This window comes from Plectropomus leopardus, chromosome 15 (genome assembly GCF_008729295.1).
Source record: "Plectropomus leopardus isolate mb chromosome 15, YSFRI_Pleo_2.0, whole genome shotgun sequence".
Classification (NCBI taxonomy): Eukaryota; Metazoa; Chordata; class Actinopteri; order Perciformes; family Serranidae; genus Plectropomus; species Plectropomus leopardus.
In genome coordinates this window covers 6,036,591-6,059,929 of record NC_056477.1, presented here as the reverse complement: position 1 = coordinate 6,059,929, position 23,339 = coordinate 6,036,591, and the positions used below count along the sequence as shown (strand labels likewise).

Sequence of the window (23,339 nt, the reverse complement as noted above, 5' to 3'; positions counted from 1 at the left end):
CAAAAGAAAATAGTAAAAAGTACAAGAACATTTAGCAAAAAAAAAAACAAAAAAAAAAACAGAAAAGCACAAGGAATTCAAAACAACAGCAGAAAATGGCCTGAGCAAAGGTGCTTAAAAATTAACAATTCTGTAAAATAATTTTAAATATTAAATTATGATAATTAAAAAATAGTTTCCTGGACATTTTCTCCTAGCTTTATAAAAATAATTTTCTAAATCCACAAATTTCTTGACAAGTTGCTCATTGCCTTTTTTTCCCATGTTTATGAAAGAAATGAAACCAATTCACTCAGATTTCAAAGGTTTAAATACTTGTGAACAGTGTGTGAATTCAGCACAAGAATGGTGATGTTGACCCAGGTTTCAAGGGGTTAATTTGTATAGCTGTATATTACAATTGCACCTCGGGGGGCTCCAGCATGTGAAGAAAGGATTCCTTTTTTGATCTTGTCATATTGTAATAACTCAGTGACACGAAGAAAAGAAGCCAGCTGAGCAAACGTGTACATTTTCAGTGTGTAGCTTTAATAAACATCCTTAATGTCTCCCGTCACATTCTCCTCTTAACCAAACTGTTCAATAGCTAGAAATAATTTTCACAAAGAAAAATGTTGGGGTTTTTTTACAGAAGATACACAAAATAACACAAATACCAGCTTAATGCTCGTTCTCCTGAGTATATGCACAATGTGATAGTTTCTAGTTATGGTTTTAGATTAAGCAGATTGGTAGAAAAGTGAAATGAATAGAAGACCATTCAGATGAGTGTCGGAGCCAGGTGATGGTGAAATAAATGTGGGAACAGCATTCATGTTTAGAAAATGTCCCATAATGGAAGACAGAGAGGACAATTCTCGTAGGTAAAAGATCTCACAATAACAATATTATTGCAATATCGATAGACAATTCGAGAACAAAATGCCATCATTCAAATTCTTCATTAACTTTTTTCATTGAGCCTTTTGTCTCTTAATTGGCAAATTAGTAACACTCAAATTACAAGTGTAGGGAGAAGGAAAGTGAGAGAGTCTGTAACTAAAACTGTACAAAACTGACAAAAAGTGCAATAACAAAGCCAGAACACAAAGAAATGTTAACTGTTTAAAAGTGGCCGGATTATTTACATGATAATATCATATGTGTATTATAAACATAATATCAAAAGTACATTTTAAATATCACGGTTGTCCTCAACTTTAAACAATTAAATAGAGGCTCTTAATTTGGTTCGCACAGATTTTAAAGTTGGTAAGTAAAACACCTTAAAAGGGGGGAAAAGAAAGAAGTCTGTTATTTGAAAAACATTTAGAAATTGTAGATAGAGCTGAGCTATTTAAAGCATGGGCCATGTCAAACTGCACCTTTCAGTGGTCACATTTGTAATCACATCATTTACAGAAAGTTAAGTGTGGCCTTTAACCCTTTGAAACCTGGGCGAATAGGCTTTATTACTTTCAGAAAATCTGAGAAAGAGGCATTGAGCAACTTAAGAGGGAATGACAGAAATTAGCAAGAAATTGGTTTTAAAAAAGTACAAGAAAATTACCTAAAAGTTAGTCTAAAAAACAAACTAAAAAAAAAGGAAAATTATAACAATTCTGAATAATTTAAATATTTACTTTTGGGAGTTCTAAGTATAGTCTGGCTGTCATTTTTTGTCATTTCTTGACAAGTTGCTCATTGCTTTTTCCCCTCATGTTTTTTTAAAAGAAATCAAACCAGTTTTCTCAGAGTCAAAAGGTTTAAATGAATGCAGCATAAGGAAAATAATGTCAGTCCAGGTTTGAGGTTAACTACAAAGTCACAGTTAATCTAAAATGACTAAAAACAAATGTAGTCCAAGCTACATTTCTATCTCAACCTTATGTTTAATTTGGTTTGGGAAAAAGGTACTGCATTCTTACTCTTCAGCAAAAATTCAACCATCGATGCTGTTTCGTTAAAACTGCATCCTCTCTCTCAGAATGAAGGCCAGGGGCGGGACTTGATTCTTTCAAATAAAATAAACACATTCATATTTGGAAATTATGAGAGGCGTTCCTCAGCTAAATAGCTTATACCTGTACAGCAGTGGCAAATGTAAAGACAACCTCATGTTGTGCGTTCATACAGCTGTGCCACGGTTTAAGTCCAGATGTGCCAGTTTGGGATTTTTCCCCGGTGCCTCGGGTTCACTGTTGTTGTGGTGTTCTGGTGTTTTCTCTCCTCCTTTCTCTTTCTTCTCATCACTGCTCCTGTGAGAAAGAAACAGCGAAGGTAAATTTGATTCTTCCGTGTCAAAGTGTCCATGTTCTTTCTTCTTCGCACCATCTCCAAGAAATCCTTGACAGCATTATTTTTGCTGTCTTCATAGACTGTATATAGATGGACAGTGTGTCTCCGCTTACCCTTACTGCACAAAAATAAAGCCAAAATAAAATAAAAATGAAGGCACAGCAGCTGCAGTGGTGCCTGGTGATGTCATTTGGAGCCAGAGTCTGCACAGTGTGATCTCAGTGTGTCTGGTTACCGACCAAACGCGTCCACCCAACTGCTAGCAGTGTGATTGATTGCGAAGATCACTGATTGCACACATCAATCATGACATCATATCCTCTTTTAATAGCATCAATTTACTAATTTAAACCAAACTTGTCCAAAAAAACAAACACTTGAAAAACAGCAGCATGATAAGAGCTTAAAATGAGGGAAACCATCATTGGGAAAAATATTTTTGGCGTGTACTGAGTTTGGCCCATGTCCCTGCTGCTAACATGGAGGGTGCAAGTTTTATGACCTGTCCTGCAGCCAGCCACCAGGGGGCGATTGGGATGTTTTGGCTTCACTTTTGGGGAGCAGTCATGTTGTCCATCTTTGTATACAGTCAATGAATCTCTTTCAGTCAAAGCAGCTACCGAATGAAGCCATTCTTGTGCAAGTATCCATTCTTACTTCTTCTTGAAGAGTTTCTTAAACGAGCTCCTGAAGCCTCCTTTGTCCTGCTTCCGACTCCTCTCGCTGAAGGGGGTGTGATTATTCTCCTCGGTCCCAGCCCTCCACTTTGGCTCGTCCCCCCACGACTGGAAACCAGAGTCCTGGTGGGGTTAAACACACATTACATTTATTCTTATCAGGGTTTGATTACATTTTGTGCCATTCATAGTGTTTCTGTTCCCAGAAGACCATGGCTGAAGACCAGAAGACCATGACGGCCGTATATACAGCTGAAAAAACGTTCAAAAGCATTGCTCGATTTCAAATTTTGCTGAACTGAGCAATACGGGCAGCTTTCAGGTGAAAATATATTGATTTGTTGGCACATTTGCCAAAACTCACAATGCTGAGCAGCCCATGAAGATCATCACCCTGTTTTTCCATGTCCACTCTGTTCCCCAGGGGGTTTTGGACCTTACGGGACGTGATGGGACACCCTTTGCTGCCTTTACTGCCTTGGCGCTCCAGTTTGGCATGGCTGCCCAGTCCCAGCCTTTGGAGGTGGTCTGATAGAGGACCAGCGTCCAAAGTGCTCACTGCGTTGTCCATCTGCAGGCCGTTCAGCGACTAGACAACAGAAAAGCAGCAGATTTTTTAGACATACAAGGATTACTGGGGGACTTTCCTCTTTACATGATGGACAAACACGCTCACCTTGCTCTTTCGCTGGCTGGCCTGAAGGGGGCGATGCTGATTGCGGCGCATCATTACAGCTTCATCCGGAGACACGCACCCTCGGTTGGGCAATTTGCTGTAACCATTCCTGTGGCTTCCACTGTTGCCAAAGACATCACGAGTTGCCGACACATTCGCCGCCATGGCGTGATGCGTCGCTGAGGGCGCTTTGGGACACTTCACAAAGGCGATGTCGATGGAGGAGTCTGAAGAGGCAGAGGAGCAGCGGTCGAACATGGAGTCATCATGAATGGAGCCTCTGTCCTCCTCGTAAAGGCTCTCCATCCCTGGGGGGTCAGGCGGAAGTAGGAACTCTCCGAGGGCGTCGGCCAGAGCAGAGCCCGGTTGAACTTGACGGAAGTCTGCAGGTCTGGAGGGCAGATGATGCTGGCATGACATGGACCTCTCAGATCCCTCACCCTCTGGGATACTGCCGAGCCCTGAAAGCCAAAGGTTGGATGCCTGGTTGACTATTGAGGCGATTGCTCCAAAAGCATTTAAGTGGTCTTGGTTGCAAGTTTGTTTCTGCCAAATCCAACAATGTGACATTATGAATACAAATTATTGCAGGCAGGCCTACAAACCGCAGATATGACCTGAGACAGCTACCTTGGTGCCAAGATGCTGAGTCAACCCAATCTTGTTTACCCAAGATGTTGTGGGCTGTATCTTGGATGTAAGGGATTGACAATTTAAGGCAACATTTTTTAGAAAATGTTCATTTCAATTTCATTGAGGGTAAGACTTTTGCATAAGACTTATTTACATTCTATCCATCTTCTATGTGTTTGGACAACGAGATGTGATGATTCGGTGGACCTTCCTTAACCTGGGTGGAGCAGGGTAAACCCTTTGAAACCTGGAGCGACATCACTTCTCCTTTGCTGCTTTTAGACGTCTTATATAAGTATTTAACCATTGAACCCTAAGCAGATTGGTGCTATTTCTTCCAAAAATATGGAATAAAAGACAATGAAGAACTTAGTAAGAAATGTTCTGCAAATTGCAAGAAATTATTAGATTTATAAAATGATTTTTAAAATAGCTAGGGAAAATGTATAGGAGAAAATATATGCATAAAGATCATCATCACATTTTTAAAAATATGTTACAAAATTATTGTATTTTTTAAGCACCTTTTCCAGGAAATCTCTTTTGTTTAACTTTTTTAGTTCATTTTTTACTAATTTTCAGAAGGTTTTTTTGTACTTTAATTTTTTTTTTTTTTTTTTTTTGCTGATTTTTGGGTCATTTCTTCTTTTGTTGCTCTTTGCTTTCTTCCAGTGTTTGTGAAAGAAATCAAGCCAATTTGCTCTGCTCTCAAAGGGTTCAGCCTTTGTGTTGGCAAGCAGTGATTGTTTTGTTCCCTTGAGCAAGAGATATCAGCTCATGCCAGCCACTCGTGTGCAAGGTAGTTTCTCTGTAATTTCTGAAAATGTTGCCATGTTTCCAGGAATGTTATCATGAGAGGCGAAGTCGCATAACATCACTCAATGAAACGCAGTCATCTCTGGGTTGTTTTTTATCGACGTTTCATAATTATCGCTTACATTTAGCGCAAATCTGCAATGGAAACCCTATAGACTCTGTTCAACCTGACCAGCACTTCATTTGAAGCATACTGATGCCTCCCAAGGCAAACCTCTTGAACTCTCAGCATTTCTCTCAATGCTCACAGTAACGTGCAATCAGAGACCACAGCGAGGTCATCTGTACAATAATCCGAACAGACCTGTTGGTTTGTGGTTCCGTAAGTCCATCTCTGGGCTGAAGAACGGGAGCTGAGCGGGCCACTCTGCGTCGTAACAATGGCTTTCTGGATCCTTGTCCCGATCCCAATCCTGGAAACGATGAGACTGCATCTGCTCCAGGAGACGCTGCTTGCTCCGCTTCACCTGGTTGGCATGTTCTCTGTGAGGGATAGATCATTTATATAAGTGCATTCATTAACCCTTTTTTACAGCAAAAATATATGATAAATCCTCTACATGTCTAGCAAGAAATAAGTTAGTTAGTAGTTAAGAATGCAAAAGCACTCACAACATTGCACTGTTGCAAGGGTACGGGGAGCCAATGTTGTTAGCTTGCATCCCGCTTTCCACTGTCTTTAACAGCTGTTTCATTGTCGACCTGCAGCGCAGAACACAGTGAGAGTGTGTCTTGCTTAAGCTCTTAAACATGCATGTAGTTTTATATTTCTTTAGAGTGTTAATCCTGACCTCTTCACCTCCTTGCGGTTGTGCATCAGAAGCTCCTGGTTGTGCTGGAGGAGGTGGTGGTACTGAGCCGTGAAGGACCTGAACTGCTGGATGCACACGAGCAGCAGGTAGTAGTCTGGGTGCTCTGCTTCTGTCTGCCTCAGCAGCCCCTGCACACGCACACACACACACACACACACACACACACACACACACACACACACACACACACAGAGACTTATTTATGTTCACATATCTTCGAGCACATGCTGTCTGCAGACTCATTGGCATCAATAACATATCAAACTGTCGGTCGGTTGGTTGGTCAGTACACAAAAATATCCTCACCCTTTGCCACAGATTTTACTCGAGGAGGATGAAATTTGTTATGGCGGTCAGGTTTGTGACTCTGTTTGTGTCAGTTGGCTAAACTGGGGCTGCAGTAGCCCATTGCAAAATGGAAACTTTCAAATAGATTCCTAGACTTGCCCAAGATTTTTTAGAAAGCCGGGTCATAAGCCATAGTTTTGCCTTAAGAAGCTTCTGCATGGATGCACAACTATTGCAAACCTGCTCTTGTAACGTTATTTTTTTCTCTATTAAAGTGCATTGCATGATTACATTACACTTGCAATATTGCATCTTATTCTAATAAGGCACATAATTGCTATATGTATGAAATGCACTATATGAAGTTTGAGTTTGAAGTGACAGTGTATGACAGTTCAAAATGTGTGTTAATCTAACCTCTGTGAAGTTACATGTTTTATTATTTGTTTTTAGCTGCAATCAGCAGCTGTATAGCTCTCTTTGTTGGCTGATTGCTTGGTTAGTTGGTTGGTTGGACGGGTGGGTTGGTTCACAAAAATTTCCCCACCGTTAGATGACTACAGTTTTTGTTGGAAGAAGCTGATAATTTGCATGTTGGTAGCAGCTATTGTGAATTTGCACTTTTTGATGTTTGTTTTTAGCTGCAATCAGTAGCTTTATAGCTCTCTCTGGTCATGGGTTGGTTGGTTGGTTGGTTGGTTGGTTGGTCGGTCGGTCAGTTGGTCAGTTGGTTCACAAAAATTTCCCCAACCCTTGGCGTCCACGGTTTTTGTCCTAGGAAGCTTCTGCATGGAGGTGCAACTATTGCGATCCTGCTCCTGTAAGGTTATTTTATTCTCTGTAAAGTGCATTGCATGATTACATTATACTTGCAATAATGCACCTTATGTGAATAAGCTTTGCTATAAGAAGTTTGAAGTGACAGTGTATGACGTGTGTTGATCTAACCTGTAGCAGCAGCAGGTACTCGGGGATCCTCTGAACCGGCTGAAGGAGCAGAGTGTGGAGGGAGGGCTTGGATTCGTCTCCCATTATTTCACTCTGATAGAAGCACCGTGGAGCAAATCGGAGCAAAAGGGCAGCACAGGTCGACCAATCAGGATGGAAGGATGAAACCAGTTAGTACAGCAGGTATAAACAATGTGACTTCATTCAGCTGTGTCTGTAGATATTGTACACAAACAGGGCTTAAATATATTTATTAGATCTGAGTTGCTTGGAATCAGTGTTGTTGGTGTTTTTTGTGTTATTAGTTGCCAAAAAATGTCCTTTTTCTTTCTCTTTTTGTCCCCTTTGCTCATTATCACGTCCTGCCTGCACTGTTACATTGTCTAATGCTATACAGTGTCATGTCCTGCCTTGTCCTTTCATGTCACATCCTTTCCTGTCCTCATCTCTCCTGCACCGTCTTATGCAAGCTCCTTCTGTGTTACCTCCAGGAAGGCAGAAGATTTCATGGAGCTGGAGGCGAGCATGGTGACGACTGACAGACACTCTGGAAGCTCCTTCAGGTAGGACACATAAAAGTTCAAGAAGTCACTCTGTGGGGAGAAAGAGGGAGACACTGTCTGGGTTTGCACGTATATGTTTTCATCAGCACTCAGGTGTTTCACTTCCTCTCCTCCCAACACCATCAGAAAAGAGTATAGACAAAAAAAGAGTTTGACGAACATAAACAAGCTTCCGGGCTGTTATTCAGGTTAACCATAAACGTACATTTTCAGCTTTGTTGTTACTGAATTAAAGCACTTTTCAGGAGCCTCATCAGCACCATTTATAATCTTCAGGCACCCCTCTAATTGATAATAAATGCAAGCATATAATATAAACTAAACAAATAATATACCAGTGAAATTGAATTTAAGTAAAATTACAAAAGTGCAATAACAGTATGATGCCATATTTTATGTTATAAAGGTTTAAACCTTGGTAAACTAACATCAAATCTGTGACCTACAGAAATAGTTGCAGGTAGGATCTGTGAAGGTAAATATTGGCTCAAATTCATATAATTTCATTTATTTTACTCATAAGGATAACACATGTTAATGAGCCTTTCTGTAAACCATCTGGCTAATAAACTAATTATAATTATAATATATAAATAAATAGAAAATAATAATAAGTTTATAAAATAATTATAAATTAATTAGTTAAACCAGGAAAGTGGCCTCAACTTTCTTCTTGTTACACATTTTTAAGCGCGTAATACATGTTTATATGAATGTTATTGTATAAATATCAACTATATTAACACAAAAGTCGGTTTAGGGAAGGGAAAAAAGACCAAATTAAAGATAAAAGTAACCATGTTTACAAGTTTACACTTTAATTTTTCAGTTAAATATTTAATCAGCATGCAATGCACATTCATAGAGTAAAAGTAAAAATGTTGCACTGTAATGAGTGCTCAGTCCACCTGTGTTGAAATTCTGCCTCTAATAAGAATTATTTCATTATTTTATATATTTCCTTCCTCAAGCTCTGAGGCTGTCAGTGAGTGAGGACCTATAATGTGCTGTGAGGCATTTTTTTTTTTTTTTAAACAGGTAGGTGTTCCTGCCAATTACCTAATTTCCTCTCATTCACTCAGAGCCAATCAGCCACACATTGGCTTTAATAGAATAGACTCGTTAACTTTAGTGTATTGGGTCCACTTTAAGCTCGCAGCTGGGGTTTGGCCACCACCACCATACGGCCTAATATTGTAAAACACTTTCCCCCAAACTTTCAGTGAAGGAGTTTTAATACTTTTAAATCCACAAATGTCCCTGGAACATTTCCTTTTTCATGCTGCTAACATTATTGTGGCCTAATTTTGTCTGACTGGAAATCCCCTCACTCGTCAAAGAAGGCCCTGCAAAAAGAATTTAAATTTAGAAGTAATTACAGAAGCATCGCTATTCAGTGTCTACAGAATACCTTCAGGGGGTCTGTTTCTTCAGAGAATTAAATTTTGTCACCCACAGACTAGTTTGCTTATTTGCCATCAGTAATTTTGTACAATGCTAACAAGAGTCACTGTTTGTCTTTGTGCTACATCTGTTTTTCAGCTCTCAGCATGTCTCCGCTGGAATTTGACATTTCATTTTATGTCCGTCATGGCTGCCAAAGTGATTCAGATTCATTATGGATGCGCAGTCACAGGATCAAACCTTTGACCCCTCCACATTAAACAGCCCGGAGCAGCACTGTGCGCTGTGAATGTCAAAAGTTTGATTAACTTGTGAGTAAACTGGGAGATCACAGTTGTTATAGTTTTGGATTTTATTTTATTTATTTATTTTAAACTAATTAAGTTCACAAAGTTTCCGAGTGGATTTGCGTATTTCCCTTTAGTTCCTTTTTTTAAAATGTGTCATTTAGTTTAGTTTTTATCATTTTAGTTCAAGTTGTTTTTATTATTATTATTATTATTATTATTATTATTATTATTATTATTATTATTATTATCATTATTATTATTATTATATGAAGTTCAATCTACATATTACAGTACAAAAACTTGGTGAAGGCTGTTGACTCAGAGTCATGTCTATATTTAGTCTCAATAAACACACACACCTCAATGCCTGCTTATGCTTGTTATATCAACTAATTCATCCAAATTCACAAAGACTAAAAGTAAACAAATTCCTGTTATATTTTTTAATTCATTGTAGTTCGTTTTGTAAGTTCACAATATTTTTTGAGTTCATTTTGTTTTGTTTTGTTTTTTAGTCTAAGTCTAATTTTTATTTTTATTTCAGTTGAACAAACAGGTTTTTTTCTCAGCATCTAGTTTTTGGGTTTTACTTTCAGTTAACTCTAATAACCGTGGTCCATATCAGTTGTCGGCTGTTATACGGCTGTTAAAATTCATGTTTGGTTGTGTCGCAACTGTCAGTCTCAACAAAGAGCTCATTCAGCTCTGTGGTGATATCGGAGGCTGTGGTTTGCGGTGGTTTTGGTGCTGGACTGAAACTTAATTATACCAAAAGATTCCTTTATAGATTTTGTCCACAGTGGTCACAATATTACAAAAACAAGTGACAAAGTGCGAACAAGTGAAATAATTTGGTGCAAATGTAAATGTGAGGTCACAAGCTGATCAGACTGAGCTCTTCATTCAAGACCGGTCAGCGAAAGTTATAAAAAGACAATAACCTTTTACTAAAAAAAAAGAAAAATGCTCATTTCCTGCAGGTGGCACAGATGTCAAGATGTTAGAGGGATTTATTTCACTTGCCAGTAGATGGCACATAACACATAACAAATCATCTGGTGAAATGCTCCCTCGTTATTTAAACAATCTAAAGCACTTGGTCTAAAGTTCATGGAGCAAGTGCATTAAAGTCCTGTCCAACCACTTTTGCTTTTTAAACGGCGCATAATCTGGGTACAAAGAAAGGAACAAGGAGCAAAAGTGTTGCATTTAGTTCCTTAATTAATCATTAGACCAGGTTTTTGTAAGTACAGTCACTTTCTGCTGCCTAAAAATAGCAATACACCAACAATGCACCTGACCACGGCTGATTTAAAGACCTCGAGCGCACAGATACTCACACAGCGTGGGCACCGGCTGTTGATATGACAACTGCATCAGTCTGAAACTAGCAATGACAGTTTGGCTTTCTCGTTTGCCAATTTGCACCAGATGTCAGCATGTGGCAATAGTGCAAAATTAGGAGACTCAACACCTAAAACAGCCAAAATTTGTTTAAAAAATTAAAATAAATAAATAAATAAATACATAAAAATAAATTAATTAATTTTAAAAATGACTATCCCAGTATAGTTTGGTGTTGAAGAGCGTGTAGTTTTCCTCACTGCAAGTCAATGAGCCGCGAACCCAAACCAGCACAAGCACCTTTATGAGCTTCATGGACTGACTGAAGTTCTGATGAAATTTGGACCTTGCAATTTTAAAAGTCAACACATCACTCTACGTATTCAAATTATGTGTTTGTGGTTTACCTCTTTGCTGGTGAGCCTCATAAACACATCTCCCATGATGCCTTGCCACTGGCACTTGAGCACACGTTCCTGGAGAGTATGGAGGAGCTCAAGGTGCTGCTGGATCAGAAACCTCAGAGTGCTTGGAAACGGACTAAAGACAGCGAGAAAGAGAGCATAGATGTCTGTTATAGAGAATACTTTATTTGTTGGTTGAACATAGAACAAGAGACGACATAAGACGACAAAATAAGAATGAAACATCATCTTTTGCATAAAAATGACACAACAAACCAGAAAAGTTTCCAGAATCAGCTCATATACAGATGTAATTGTAAACATCCTGCATGCTTGTACAATCATGTAACACACCACACGTCGTGATAATTGCTCCATCTTATGTGACTGACATCTGGCAGCACATAAATCAAGTTAAAATAAATGCAATCTTTTACAAACAAGTCAGCGTTTGCACCTTTTCATTGGTGCGTTTGGTTATTGGGAACACGTGTGCTGAAGCTGAAGGCAGTGATTTCATTAGCGAGCTGCGTCTTCTCTGTCTCACTGGTGTTTCTAGCCTCCTTTTATTTGATTACTTTGTTTCCTGTTCTCCCCTCACTGTAGACTCTGAAATTAGATCAGTAGCCACTCCCGGAATAAATGTGCATGCTGATCTGAGTGTGTTTATGTGGATGTTAGTCAGAGATAAAGATAGCATTTACTGTAGTCTGTGATATTCAGAGAGAGAGATATATTTTCTACATCAGATAAGGTTGGCCATGTCTGGGTCATTCTGTAAATACTATATAAATACATTTAAGTTTAAATGCCTCCTCCTTATTAACCTCTTGAAACCTGAGCAAACTGGCTTAATTTCTTTCATAAACATGGGTAGAAGGCAATGAGCAACAAAACACAAAATGATGCAAAAATTAGCAAGAAATTGGTAAAAAAAAAAAAAAAAAAAAAAAAAGCTCAAGAAAATAACCAGAAAATTAGTTTTCAAAAAATATTTAGAAAAGAAAAGATAGTAAAAAAAAAAAAAAGAAAAAGAAAAATATATAAATAAATAAATTGATGAAAAAAAAAAAATGTCCTGGAAACAGTGCTTGAAAAGTTATAATTATGCAAAAATAATCTTAAATCTGTAACTCTGATAATTCACATGTACCCTTTCCCTAACCTTTTTCCCCATAGTTATTTTTCCCCTTTTTTCACCTTTTTCTCTTCCTGGCACATTTCTTACTAAGTTGCTAACTGCCATTTTTCCCATGTTTTTTAAATAAATCGCACCAATTTCCTCAGTGTTCAAAGGCTGAAAAACTGGTAAAATTACCTCCACTATTGGCTAATTTTGATGTTATCCTTTAATATCTGTTGAAGATGAAGATTTCCAGATATTGACTCCCGTTTTATCAAACTGATCTCGTTGTGTTTGTGTGTTTGCAGTCTCACCGTTTGTCTTTGGAGGCGAGAGCTTCGGATCCATTGAAGGAGATGTTGGCCTTCAGTAACAGAGACAGGTGAGACACATAAACTCTCTCTGACTCCAGCAGCTCCAGAGCCACTCTCTGTCTCTTATCTGCACACACACACACACACACACACATACACATAACAGTCACATAAAAGTCATAAATCTTTCTTCTAAGACCGACATTTGGGGTTTCGTGATATGGGCTATGTGCTATATTTATAGATACAGTCTGAAATGTAACTTCTAAGTAAAAGGAGCAGTATGGCATTTTGGGAGCCAGGAGATAGTTAGCTTAGCTTAGCATAAAGACTAGAAACAGCGAGCCTGGTTCTGTCCAAATGTATCAAAATCCACCAACTGAGCAGGCTCAAAAAGTAACACATTACATCTTGTGTGTTTAATCCATTCTGAACCATTTTTTAGAAGCCTCCTCTGATTGACTGGCAACCATGTGGTTTTTAAACTTTAGTTTTTGGAAGGATGTAGGTTTCGTTTCAACATTGGGAGGGGGACACATATGAAACTGGGGTTTGGTGTCCTCCTCCAAGAACCTTTGAGCATCAGACACTTAATATTTTGCATTCCAGTTATTTTTTCTGCATCAATTTTCCCTTTTTCTACATCACTTTATGAATGGGAATGTCTTTAATTTTGTCCAAATACAAGTCCTCTGCTACATTCATGATATTATGTTGGAGAGGTAACATGTCCTAAATACTGAGGTATTGAAGACATGTCCCCTGCATCACCCCAAAGTCTACACACTGTGGGGTTTTATATAGATTTGCCATCTTGGTCAGACGCAGGCTAACTGTTTCCCCTTGTTTCCAGTCTTTATGCTAAGCTAAGCTAACTGCTGCATTTAATGATCACATTTTGCAGTAACGTTGATCTTCCAGTCTAAGTTTTTACATCACAGAAAAAAAAGTGCATTTTATTTTAATAAATGGGCATGTATTGTGTATGAAGTGGCCTTGTTGAGCAAACCGGGAGCAGTAGTGTCAGTTGCAGTTGTTGCAGCAGCACTTGTATTAGCACCTGTGGCAATAAAAGTTCAGCAGTAATATTATCATGAGTTTCATAAACACTGATACTTCATTTCTTACTGTTTTCAGTCGGGCTGTTGGCTGCCTCTGTGTCGTCTCTGCTGCCCTTCCTCTCCCCCCACGCTGGAGATTTGGACGGACACCCTTTCTGCTGCTGCTGAGCCTCCTGCTCAGAGGTGGAGGCTGCAACACACACAGGTTAGTCTATCATATGTCTTTCTTCACTTCAGCCTCTTCCCTTATAGTTCAGTGATTAGACACAAGTGACATTCACACACAGACTCACTCTGTGTCGATGTGGTGCTCCTCTGTGGCGACCCGCTGAGTGGCAGACTGGAGAAGAAGTGCTGAATGACGCTGAGGTCTGACTGGCTCGGCACACAGATGTGCTCATCCCCTGATGCTGATAGCAAATCTGCCTTGGAGCCCTTTCTGCTTTAGGACCAAGAGCAGATGTAAAAAACATGAAAACAACTTAGTTACATAACATAGTTGAACTCAATAGCACTTTAATGACATTAGTATCCAAGAGTTATGATTTAACTGTAATGATCTGTCTATAGACATAAATGATTTAAAAACAGAAGACAAAATATGTGAGAGGGCTGCAAAAGGGGCACATTAAATTTTATTTAAATGTATTTTTATGGGTGAAACATATCTGCGTGCAGCTCTACCTGTGTGGCACAGAGATGATATCTTTGGTGTTTTCTGACTGCAGCAGTTCTATCCTCTTCTGCACCTCCTTCTGTCTGCCCGACACATCCTTTATGTGGAACAACACCACATTCAGCTCCTCCTGCCAGCAGATTATACAGAGGGACTGCATCAGTGTCACTGCTGCACACTGATAAGACCGACAGTGTTAGTGCTTTATTTTCCTCTGAGAGCCGACAGGAGGGAAATCAGCTGGGCTGCTTTGGGGCACGAATCAAGAATATAGCATTTTTCTTTCAGAGCAACTAGAGTTAAAGCACTAAAGCAGTTAGTAAAATCACTTCCAACATTAGAAACTGATCTTCACGGACACAAATATTTATAAAGAAATGTTGGGATTTATGGGAAATGTATTTTAAAAGTTACTAAAACTAAAAACACCACTTGTTTGCATCATCTGTGGCATGGTAATCATAGTAAATGTGATGCAATTTAGACATATAGACATTTATTTTACTGCTGGCTTGATGGTGGAATGTAACTTAGTACATTTATTCAAGTACTGCACTAGTACTTGAAGTACTAGTACTAGGTACAAATTTGAGGTACTTGTACTTCACTCGAGTCTTTACTGTAATGACACTATACTTTTACTATACTACATTTCAGAGATAATTATTGTACTTTTGAATTCATTACTTTTATCTGAAAACTATACTTTACAAATTACAAATTTACAGATTAAGATTTTGCATTAAAAGCATTCTTAAAAACTTTATAAATATGATGTTATAAATTAAATTACAAAAAAATTTATGCAAGCACAGCTGAAACAGTTAGTTGACTAATCAATCAGCCAATTGACAGAAAATTAAATGCCAACTATTTTGACGAACAAATTATTTATTTATTCTTAAATTTTTGAGTTGTTTATTTATTTATTTAGTTACTTTCTGATCTTTTTTTCTACATCAAGTACCTTTACTTTTAATGCTTAGTACATTTTCCTTATTATACTTTTACTGAAGTGACATTTTCAATTAAGGACTCTTCCTTGTAACAGAGTATTTTCAGAATAGAGTACTAGTACTTTTACTTAAGTAAAGGAACACCATGTTTCTTCTTCCACTGTGTGCATGTATATTCACCTTTAACAACCTCCCTCTATATTCCACATGTAGCCATTATAAAGAATACAAAATGTGCCTAAAATACCAAAAATGTGTAAAAAAAAGGTTAAGTGCAAGTGTTTAAGTGCAGCAGAGAATTATAATAAACACGAGACAGTAAATTCACACAGATCTCACAACATGAGCAACACAGCAGATGTACATGTCTGTCTGTGTCTGAAGTAAGTCATCTGAAAGAGCTGCCTTTCTGACTAATAAATGACATTAGTTCACAGTTCCAGTCAGATGCTCCAAATTATGTTACAGCAGCCTCTCCGTCTCATCGAGAATAGACTCTGTGTGTATGTGTGTGTGTGAGTGAGCATGTGTGTGAGTGTGTGTGTGTGCATGTGTGTGTTTTCACTTTGAAGCGTTTTCAGCACCTTGAAAGTGTTGAGCGAGTTCTTGAGGCCCATTATCCGATCATCCACGTCAGTCTGATGGGCCTGGAGCTTCTCCTCCAGGCCTTCGTCCCTCTGACGCAGCTCACACAGCTCCATCAGAGCGGCATGAAGCCCCTCGCGCAGCTCAGCCACCAGGCCCTGCAGCTGCATAACAAGAAGCACAGGAATGATGTTTTCAGTGGCGTGTTGACTGCCTCAAATGAAAAGAGGAAAAATAATTTGAAGAATGAAAATTTGAGAGAGTTTGTTGGGTCCTTTTGCTTCCGAGTTTGTTTGTTTTTGAAGCAGTATTGTTGCAGTTGTTGCAATATTTACTTAACCCTTTGACACCCAAGCAAACTGGCTTGATTTCTCTCAAAAGTATGGGAAGAAGGCCATGAGCAACTTAAGGACAGGCCCAAAAATTAGCATGATATTTGTTAAAAGTTACAAGTATTAACTTTGGTAACAACAAATTATCCAAAATTAAGCCGAAAAAGAAAAGTAAAAAAGCAATCACTTTCCTGTAGCATAATTTAAATGTACAATTAGAACTTGAAATTTCCCTACTTTTTTGAGAATTTTCGAATTTTCTTCATCTTTTTTGTTGGGTTTTTTTTTTTTGTTGTTGTTGTTGCTCATTGCCTTTTTTTCCTCATTATTTAAAAAAAAATCAAGAGAGAGTTGGTTAAGTTTCAAAGGTTTAAATGCTTGTGAAAGGCAGCGCAAAGCAGCACAAACCTGTCAATCCAGGTTTCTAAGTGGTTAAGTTCCTTTAAATTCTCCATTTTTTTCTATATATTTTGTAATTTTAAGGTCATAAAGTCTCACAATTTACCTATACATTGAATTCCGTTTATAGGATTCCTCTGTGGGATCTTTATGGGTCTCATTAGCTTTTTCAGCAATGTTTCTGTTTCTCTACATTTATTTTGACGTCTTTGTGCTGTTTTTTTCTCATCATCTATTTTGATTTTAGTGCTCTGCTGCGAGTTATTTTCAGGGTTAAAGTACATTTTGTTTTCTTCAATGATTCTTGTTTTTCCGTCAGTCTTTGTGGTTTTTGTACAACTTATTTTGGTTTTGGTGCATCTTGGGTACTTGTAGACTTCTTTTATATTAAAGAATATTTTCTTTTCGGGCGATACTTGCCCCTTTATCATCATTATTTCTTACATACAGGTATTTTGTTTTTTAAAAAAATTGAATTGTCTCCTCCTTTCTTACTGATATTCTAATGGATTCTTTATCCGACTTTTTTTCACTGCGGTTTTTCAGTCATAGCTGATTGAATTCTTTCAGCGGGGATAACTGAATCAGCTCATGGGAATGGGAACATAACATTGGCTAAAGCAGCTCTCTCTCTTATCCAGTCTTCATCCTTCTCTCTGTCTCTCTCTCGGTCTCAGTCATGTGAAAAGCATCAGGCCGCAGACTGAATAGAGCATCTGTCCTGTTTGCCTCCTGCTTTCCTTCCTGTCTGATGCTATCAGCGGTCGGACAGTCGTTCTGTACCGCTCTATACTTTATACTCTCAGATCTAAAGAGCAACAATAATATTAATTCCCTATAAACTTCATTATTTCACTATACCAATTTCAAGTTCAGCAAATGCCACAATGTTTATAAGTTCATGAGGAGATAATGTGTGAAATAAGTGAACCATAGTGAGACCCATTCAGAACTCCATTTGAAAACAACAATATTTCATTTTTGCAGCCGTTGTAAGTGATGATAGCTTTTTACAGCAACCTTTTATGACTGCTAGTAAAACATAAACTCCAGGCTAAAGGGCCTACGTTTACGACTCATTTACTTCAGGTCAAACACATGTCATGTGGTCAAAAGTCAAGATTTTTTCCATGAGAAATAGCAAAGTAAATGTTATACTATAGGCTAGTGGTGATTTAATAACTGGAACACATTACCAACTGAAATTAAATCAACATAAGATATTAAGATTTTTAGCAAAAGTGTAGCGTAAGCAAAATCCGAGATGTGAGCATTTTTAACTATTTTATAATGCATTTTAGCTATAACTGTTTGTAACATTGATATTTATTTAATTGAATTATTATTATTTTTTACTGTAACTGTGTTGTAATTCTATGTAATTTTGATGTAAATATTTACCTTTTCATCATGACTGTTATTGTATGCATGTTATTGTACGTAGCCTTGATATTTTTCTTTGGTTTTTTTTTACTAAAAGCCAAGGTAGGGACAGGAGTTGGAAACAAGCAATCGCTATAATCTCCGTATGTGAGTCATCAGTTACTACAGCCTGTTTGTAACAGGTGGGAGTTGTAACGTTAATTCGCATTGTACCTATCAAATAAGTAAATAAATAAATAATAGCAGCCTAAGAACACAGTGAGTTTATCAAGAGCAGCCAACAGGAAAACTCTTAAAATATAGAAATAAAACTTTAGGTTTGTTTTGTGGAAAAGTTAAGAAGCAGAATGGGGGTTTACATACTGGAGTTTAAGTTTGTTAACTCTGCAAGCTAAATCTGAGTTGGCTGCTAAAATAATGACAATCTTTGGCAACTTCTTTCATAAAAATTCACCCCATATAAGGTGTATGAAGAGTTCTTGATCACCTGAGCAATCTCAAGGTTCGTCTCCTCCTCCACATTTTCTTTTTTATCTAAAATAAAACAAAACGAAAGAAAAAAACTCAGTTAGGCATTAAACAGTTGACTTTGTGGACCAAACAAAAGTGGATCGTCCATGATTTTATTGCATCATACATTCAGAAGCAGGCACAGGAAAAACAAGACTGTATGACGCATTCATAGATATTAATGCGTTAATTAAACATAAAAGTGTAGAAAATGTAGTTTTACATTACGTAGGCTTGAATATCATTAGGAAACTTCCACTGCGAACAATGAACTTTTCAGTTGTCACAGGAAAACTTCATTAATTGATGTGCTTATTTATCTATTTATTAAAACCTTTTCAAAATTAAAAAAAATATAATCAGAACAGAGACAATGGTAAAGGTGTTTGCAGCGTTTATCTGGCTCTGTCAACGCATGGGATAGTGAGAAACGTAATTTCGATTCCTTTGTATGTCAAGTACATGTGAAGAAATTGACAAATAAATCTGACTTTGACTTTGACTTTGACTTCCAGTATCGATGCTGTAAAAGGAAGTGGATGATTTTCCAAAGCTGCAGTTACCAGAAGCTCTAAAAAATGATATGCTTCCAGTTTTCTGCTTCAGTAAAATCCAACAGATTTCCCACCAAATCCAACATAATATTATTGCAGCGTAACAGCTTGTAAACAGTGTTGAAGCAGTGGACTCTTTTCTTTGCACTGAATGAAGCAAGTTAAAATTATGCAATGAAAGGTCCGGTTTGTAATATTTAGGGGAAATAGACCAGTGAGGATTGCAGATTGCAACCAGCTGAAACTTCACCTGGTTACAATTCCTTCAGAGTTTATTGTTCGGGAGGTTTCACAGACGTTCACAGAAACTGATAAAAACACTGAATAAAGCCGTTTCAGGTTACAAATCAGTGTGTTTCCGTGGCTTTCCGGCGTGTTATAGAAGGGCCATTAACTTTCGTGGCCTGTGTGAAATTGTAATTGGCCCTATCTTAAGTGTCTGTTTTGTCCATTCTGGGCTACCGTAGAAACGTGGCAGTGCATTGTGGTGGACTCTGCAAGCCCCCTGGAAGTGGACCAGGCTCTGATGACAATTTTACATAGTGGCCAAAAGTGGAATTACACTTCCTGTGTCGGTCACGTGACGCCCGCTGGCCCAGAAAGACTTTTCCCCATCGGGAAAAGAGACGTCTATAAAATGTCAAAACCTCTGTGAAACAACTAATTTCACTATCTAGATTTAAGCCAACCACAGCATGCACATAACCAAAAGATATTGCAAAATATTTATTATACACCACCTATCCTTCCCTTATACATTAGATTTATGGTCTTAAGCTGATGTCAGATTTTTAACTAGGCAGAATAATAAGTCTCTGTGATGGAGGGTGTGTGCGTGTGCATGTGATGTGTCTGAGGTAAAAAAAACAACATTTGCACCAGACTTCATGACAAGACTTCAAGGTTAGAAAAGAGCCTCAGCAGTCATGTGTCACTGCTTCAGTCCTTCTCAGAGATTCATCCAACGGGCATCATTTTTATGTCCTCGCTCTCCTCAAATGTTCCTGTGACTTGTGGTAACTGTTAAGGTCTCCTATTGATTATAAGAGGAGCAGATCCAGGAAGTGTCTCCTGATGGGATCACTGATTTCTAGCTGCTGGAGGGTTTTGAAGCACTGCAGGAGCAAAGTGCTGCATGAGGAAATTAATATTTATGAGTGTTTTTTTCTTTAAAACGCTGCACAGTCTGGGACAGTTAAGTGTCTGTGTAAAAGCACAAAGCTCGTGTTTGTTGTGGAAATATCAGAGGTCGAGGCTGCAGTCAACATTGCCCTGGGTCATCTGTAATACGTACTTCACATATATTATCATGCATAATTGAGGCCCGCAGGCACAATCTACCAGATCTGCATTGCATAGCGTTTCTCAACTGTGAAAGAGTAAAAGAAGGAATATACAGTGTCCAGTGTCTGGCTTTCTGTCCTATGGCATGAGACATTTCCTCTGACAGCTTCCCTTTCTGCTATTAGCCTCAGTTGTTGCAGGTCAGAAAAAGTTGACGTCAACATTAAGCTCTACTGTCCCAAAGTGACCTCAAGCTTTAAGACAGAAGTGGTTGAATTATTACAACTCTGAAACCAAGAGGAGGTGCTTCTATGTTCGGGGTACTGGCAGGACAACACATGATGCTCCTCACTGTTCCTAGCGTGAGTTAATTTAAATTAGATTATCAGCAATATTTTTACTGGTAAATGAAGCTGTAATTTGCAGCAAATAATATGACATTGAATAATGCCAGTGCACACTGTACATGGGTTTTGCCAGATTTATTTAATGTAGAACTATAAAAGACTGTATGTTCAGTATTCTGAAACACAGTTTTTTGGCTTTTTTCCTGCAATGATAGGATTCAAAGTTTCATTGTTTCCTAAAAAATTAGACAGATAAATCAGCTGGGCCAGTATTGTCTGTTTCAGTGTATATGTCAGAGGATAAGTAACAAGTAATTGCAATACAAAAATGTCAAGGGTATGTTTGGCATTTGACAAGATTAAATATCACTTTTAGTAAATATCTTACAAAAAATAACAAAAAACAATTTAAGGGATCTTTATTAAAAGTACTGGTGCATGTTAAGTGTTTCTAAAAAAAACTTATATTGGGCAATGTGTTTCTGTAAGTCTCAACTGATATTGGTATCAAGCCCAAAATGCTTTATCCATGGGCTCTGTTTTTTTTTTCTTCCATCCCTGACAGTGGCACAGCAAGGGGTGGCCAGGGGGAAGCCATGGCCACACTGAAACAGTGACTCGCCCCCCTTTGCTAAAATAATTTGAAATTACTGGACAAAATGGAGCACTCATTTTTTAAACATAACTACTCCTTCAAATTAAAGCTACACATTTGTCTAGAAAATGACAACCTATTTGAAGAACAATGAATATCTGAACACATAAAAACAGTAATATAACACGATTGTTCAAGAGCTTAAAATCTTTGCTCTACATTATATAATTAGTAACATTAACTTTAAAATAATAAACCAAAATACATCCCTGGAATTCAGTTATGGTTTGGAGTTTAAGTGTGCCATCCCAAGATTTTTAGTGGCCCCATCTGGTCAGCCCTATAAAAAAACCCTGCTTTGCAGATGCAGATGTCATGATTTAAGAAATGTGGTAGCTTGTTCGATGGGAGACAATTGTTTAAAGTATAAAGGATTCAAATGAATTGCAGTGTGTCAAGTTTAAAAAAGAACTGATGGGAGATTTGAGATGATAAAGACCGGCATTTACAATCAGATGAATTCTGCTGGTTTATTCATTTAGAACAATGAAGCTTTCTCAAATCATTTGAGAAAAGAAAACCAGGCTGAATATTGTACATGAAATCACAGCAAATTTACAGCAAATATGACTCCTACTACACTGACTGCTCTTTGATACCATTATGTTAAACAAAAGGTTGAACTTTCTTTTAAATAAAGTTATTTTGACAGCTTTGAAAGCTGCTCTTCTATCATTGTAAACTGCATATCTTTTGGTTTTGTGCTGTTTGTCAGACAAACGCATCACTATGAATCCGGGAAGTTGTAATGTTGACTTTGTATCAACTTAACTATTCATTTTTTGTTGAGAGGCATAATTAACAAAGTTGAAATACAAAGCAACACCTTTTCCACCAAGTGCATCTGATAATAAGTTACAACTCAAAAATTTTTGACACCTGTTTTACCTTTTGACACATCCTCTGCCATGTCTTCTGTTTCCGTTCTTCCATCCTCCATGTTTAGGTATCCTGTCCGGTCTGGTCCAATCCAGTCCACAGCTGTCTGAAGTCCTTATCCAGCTCGAGATGTCTTCGGTCCGCTCCTCTGACTTGCTCGTCTCTTCTGAACAACCCTCTCCTCTGCTGTGATCACTCAGTTTCTCTCCTCCAAAGCATGTGAGTCCTATGATTTCCCTTTTGAACAAAAAGGCCCTTGTCTTCAGAGAGTAGAGGGACAGAAGAGGAAGATCAGGAGGAGAGAGAGACGGACATGTAACAGCCTCATACTGCTGCTAACTCATTAGATCTAAGGAGGCGCGACCTGTTATCAATAAGTATGGTTCACACAGCAGCACTGATCACAGTAAGCTCGAGATGGAAAATCCTGTTATTGCAGGAGATAAAAGTTAAACTATCTGATTGTACCCCCTCTTCAGAGAAGGCCAGTTCCAATAAGTTTCAACGCTTGTTGTAGCTTCAATAAAAATTTGTAAATCAGTTATACTTAATCTACGGCCCACAGGCTAAATATGGCCCCTAATAGGGTGCTAGGTGGCCCTCCAACCCTATTACTAATCCACAAACAAAGTGATTCATTTTTTGTACATTTATTATTTGTAGAACAGCATTAAATTGAGCCTTTGAGCCCCTTACAGAGGCCCTGGCTAAGCCCCTAATGTCCTTAAATCCAAGAAACATCATAAAATCCTAGAAATGTCCTTGAAATCCAATAGATGTCCTAAAATCCTAGAAACATGTATGGAGCTGCTGTGACTGGCCCCTGGCCTCCTGTCATTTTGCAAAAGTGGCCCCCAAGCAAAGCAAGTTGAGTATCTCTTATGTAGATAGATGTGAGAGCATGTCTTATCACAAGGGCACATTAACTTTTTTCTGCCCTTCCTTCAACAGATTCATGGATTTGACTTGCTAAAGCTGTGACGTATTGGTTTAACTGTGTGTTAGAGCTACCAATTTTTTTTAAAAAAGCATTGTCAGTGTGTGTTTCTTGGTGACTTGGGGGCAGTTTAACAAGCTGTAAACACAACACTTGTCACTTTATAATGTTGGTGTGACAAACATGTAAAAAAAAATCGTTGCCAATTTCTA

At 38.1% G+C, this 23,339-nt stretch overlaps 1 protein-coding gene across 1 annotated transcript; it reads right to left on the bottom strand.

Moving 5' to 3' along the window:
* Positions 1-1,987: 1,987 nt before the first annotated feature.
* arhgef33 (Rho guanine nucleotide exchange factor (GEF) 33) lies at positions 1,988-22,251 on the bottom strand. The gene is made up of 17 exons (XM_042502780.1): positions 22,200-22,251; positions 18,449-18,495; positions 15,847-16,011; positions 14,315-14,436; positions 13,924-14,072; positions 13,698-13,820; positions 12,570-12,696; positions 11,136-11,268; positions 7,613-7,720; positions 7,128-7,220; positions 5,871-6,019; positions 5,692-5,781; positions 5,384-5,562; positions 3,631-4,091; positions 3,319-3,543; positions 2,935-3,077; positions 1,988-2,237 (listed from the first exon to the last, which is right to left on the bottom strand). Exons 1-17 carry the CDS (start codon positions 22,249-22,251, stop codon positions 2,108-2,110), a joined length of 2,496 nt encoding a protein of 831 aa, XP_042358714.1. The 3' UTR covers positions 1,988-2,107.
* Positions 22,252-23,339: the final 1,088 nt, after the last annotated feature.

What these genes read in the sequence shown, in the direction of transcription:
- arhgef33 (XM_042502780.1), bottom strand. Translation starts at nt 22,251, where the DNA reads ATGGAGGATGGAAGAACGGAAACAGAAGACATGGCAGAGGATGTGTCA. An exon ending in CTCGCCTCCAAAGACAAACG is followed by an intron (nt 11,269 to 12,569) that starts GTGAGACTGCAA and finishes CGCTGTCTTTAG; the next exon opens with TCCGTTTCCAAGCACTCTGA. An exon ending in TTCATGGGCTGCTCAGCATT is followed by an intron (nt 3,078 to 3,318) that starts GTGAGTTTTGGC and finishes TAACCCCACCAG; the next exon opens with GACTCTGGTTTCCAGTCGTG.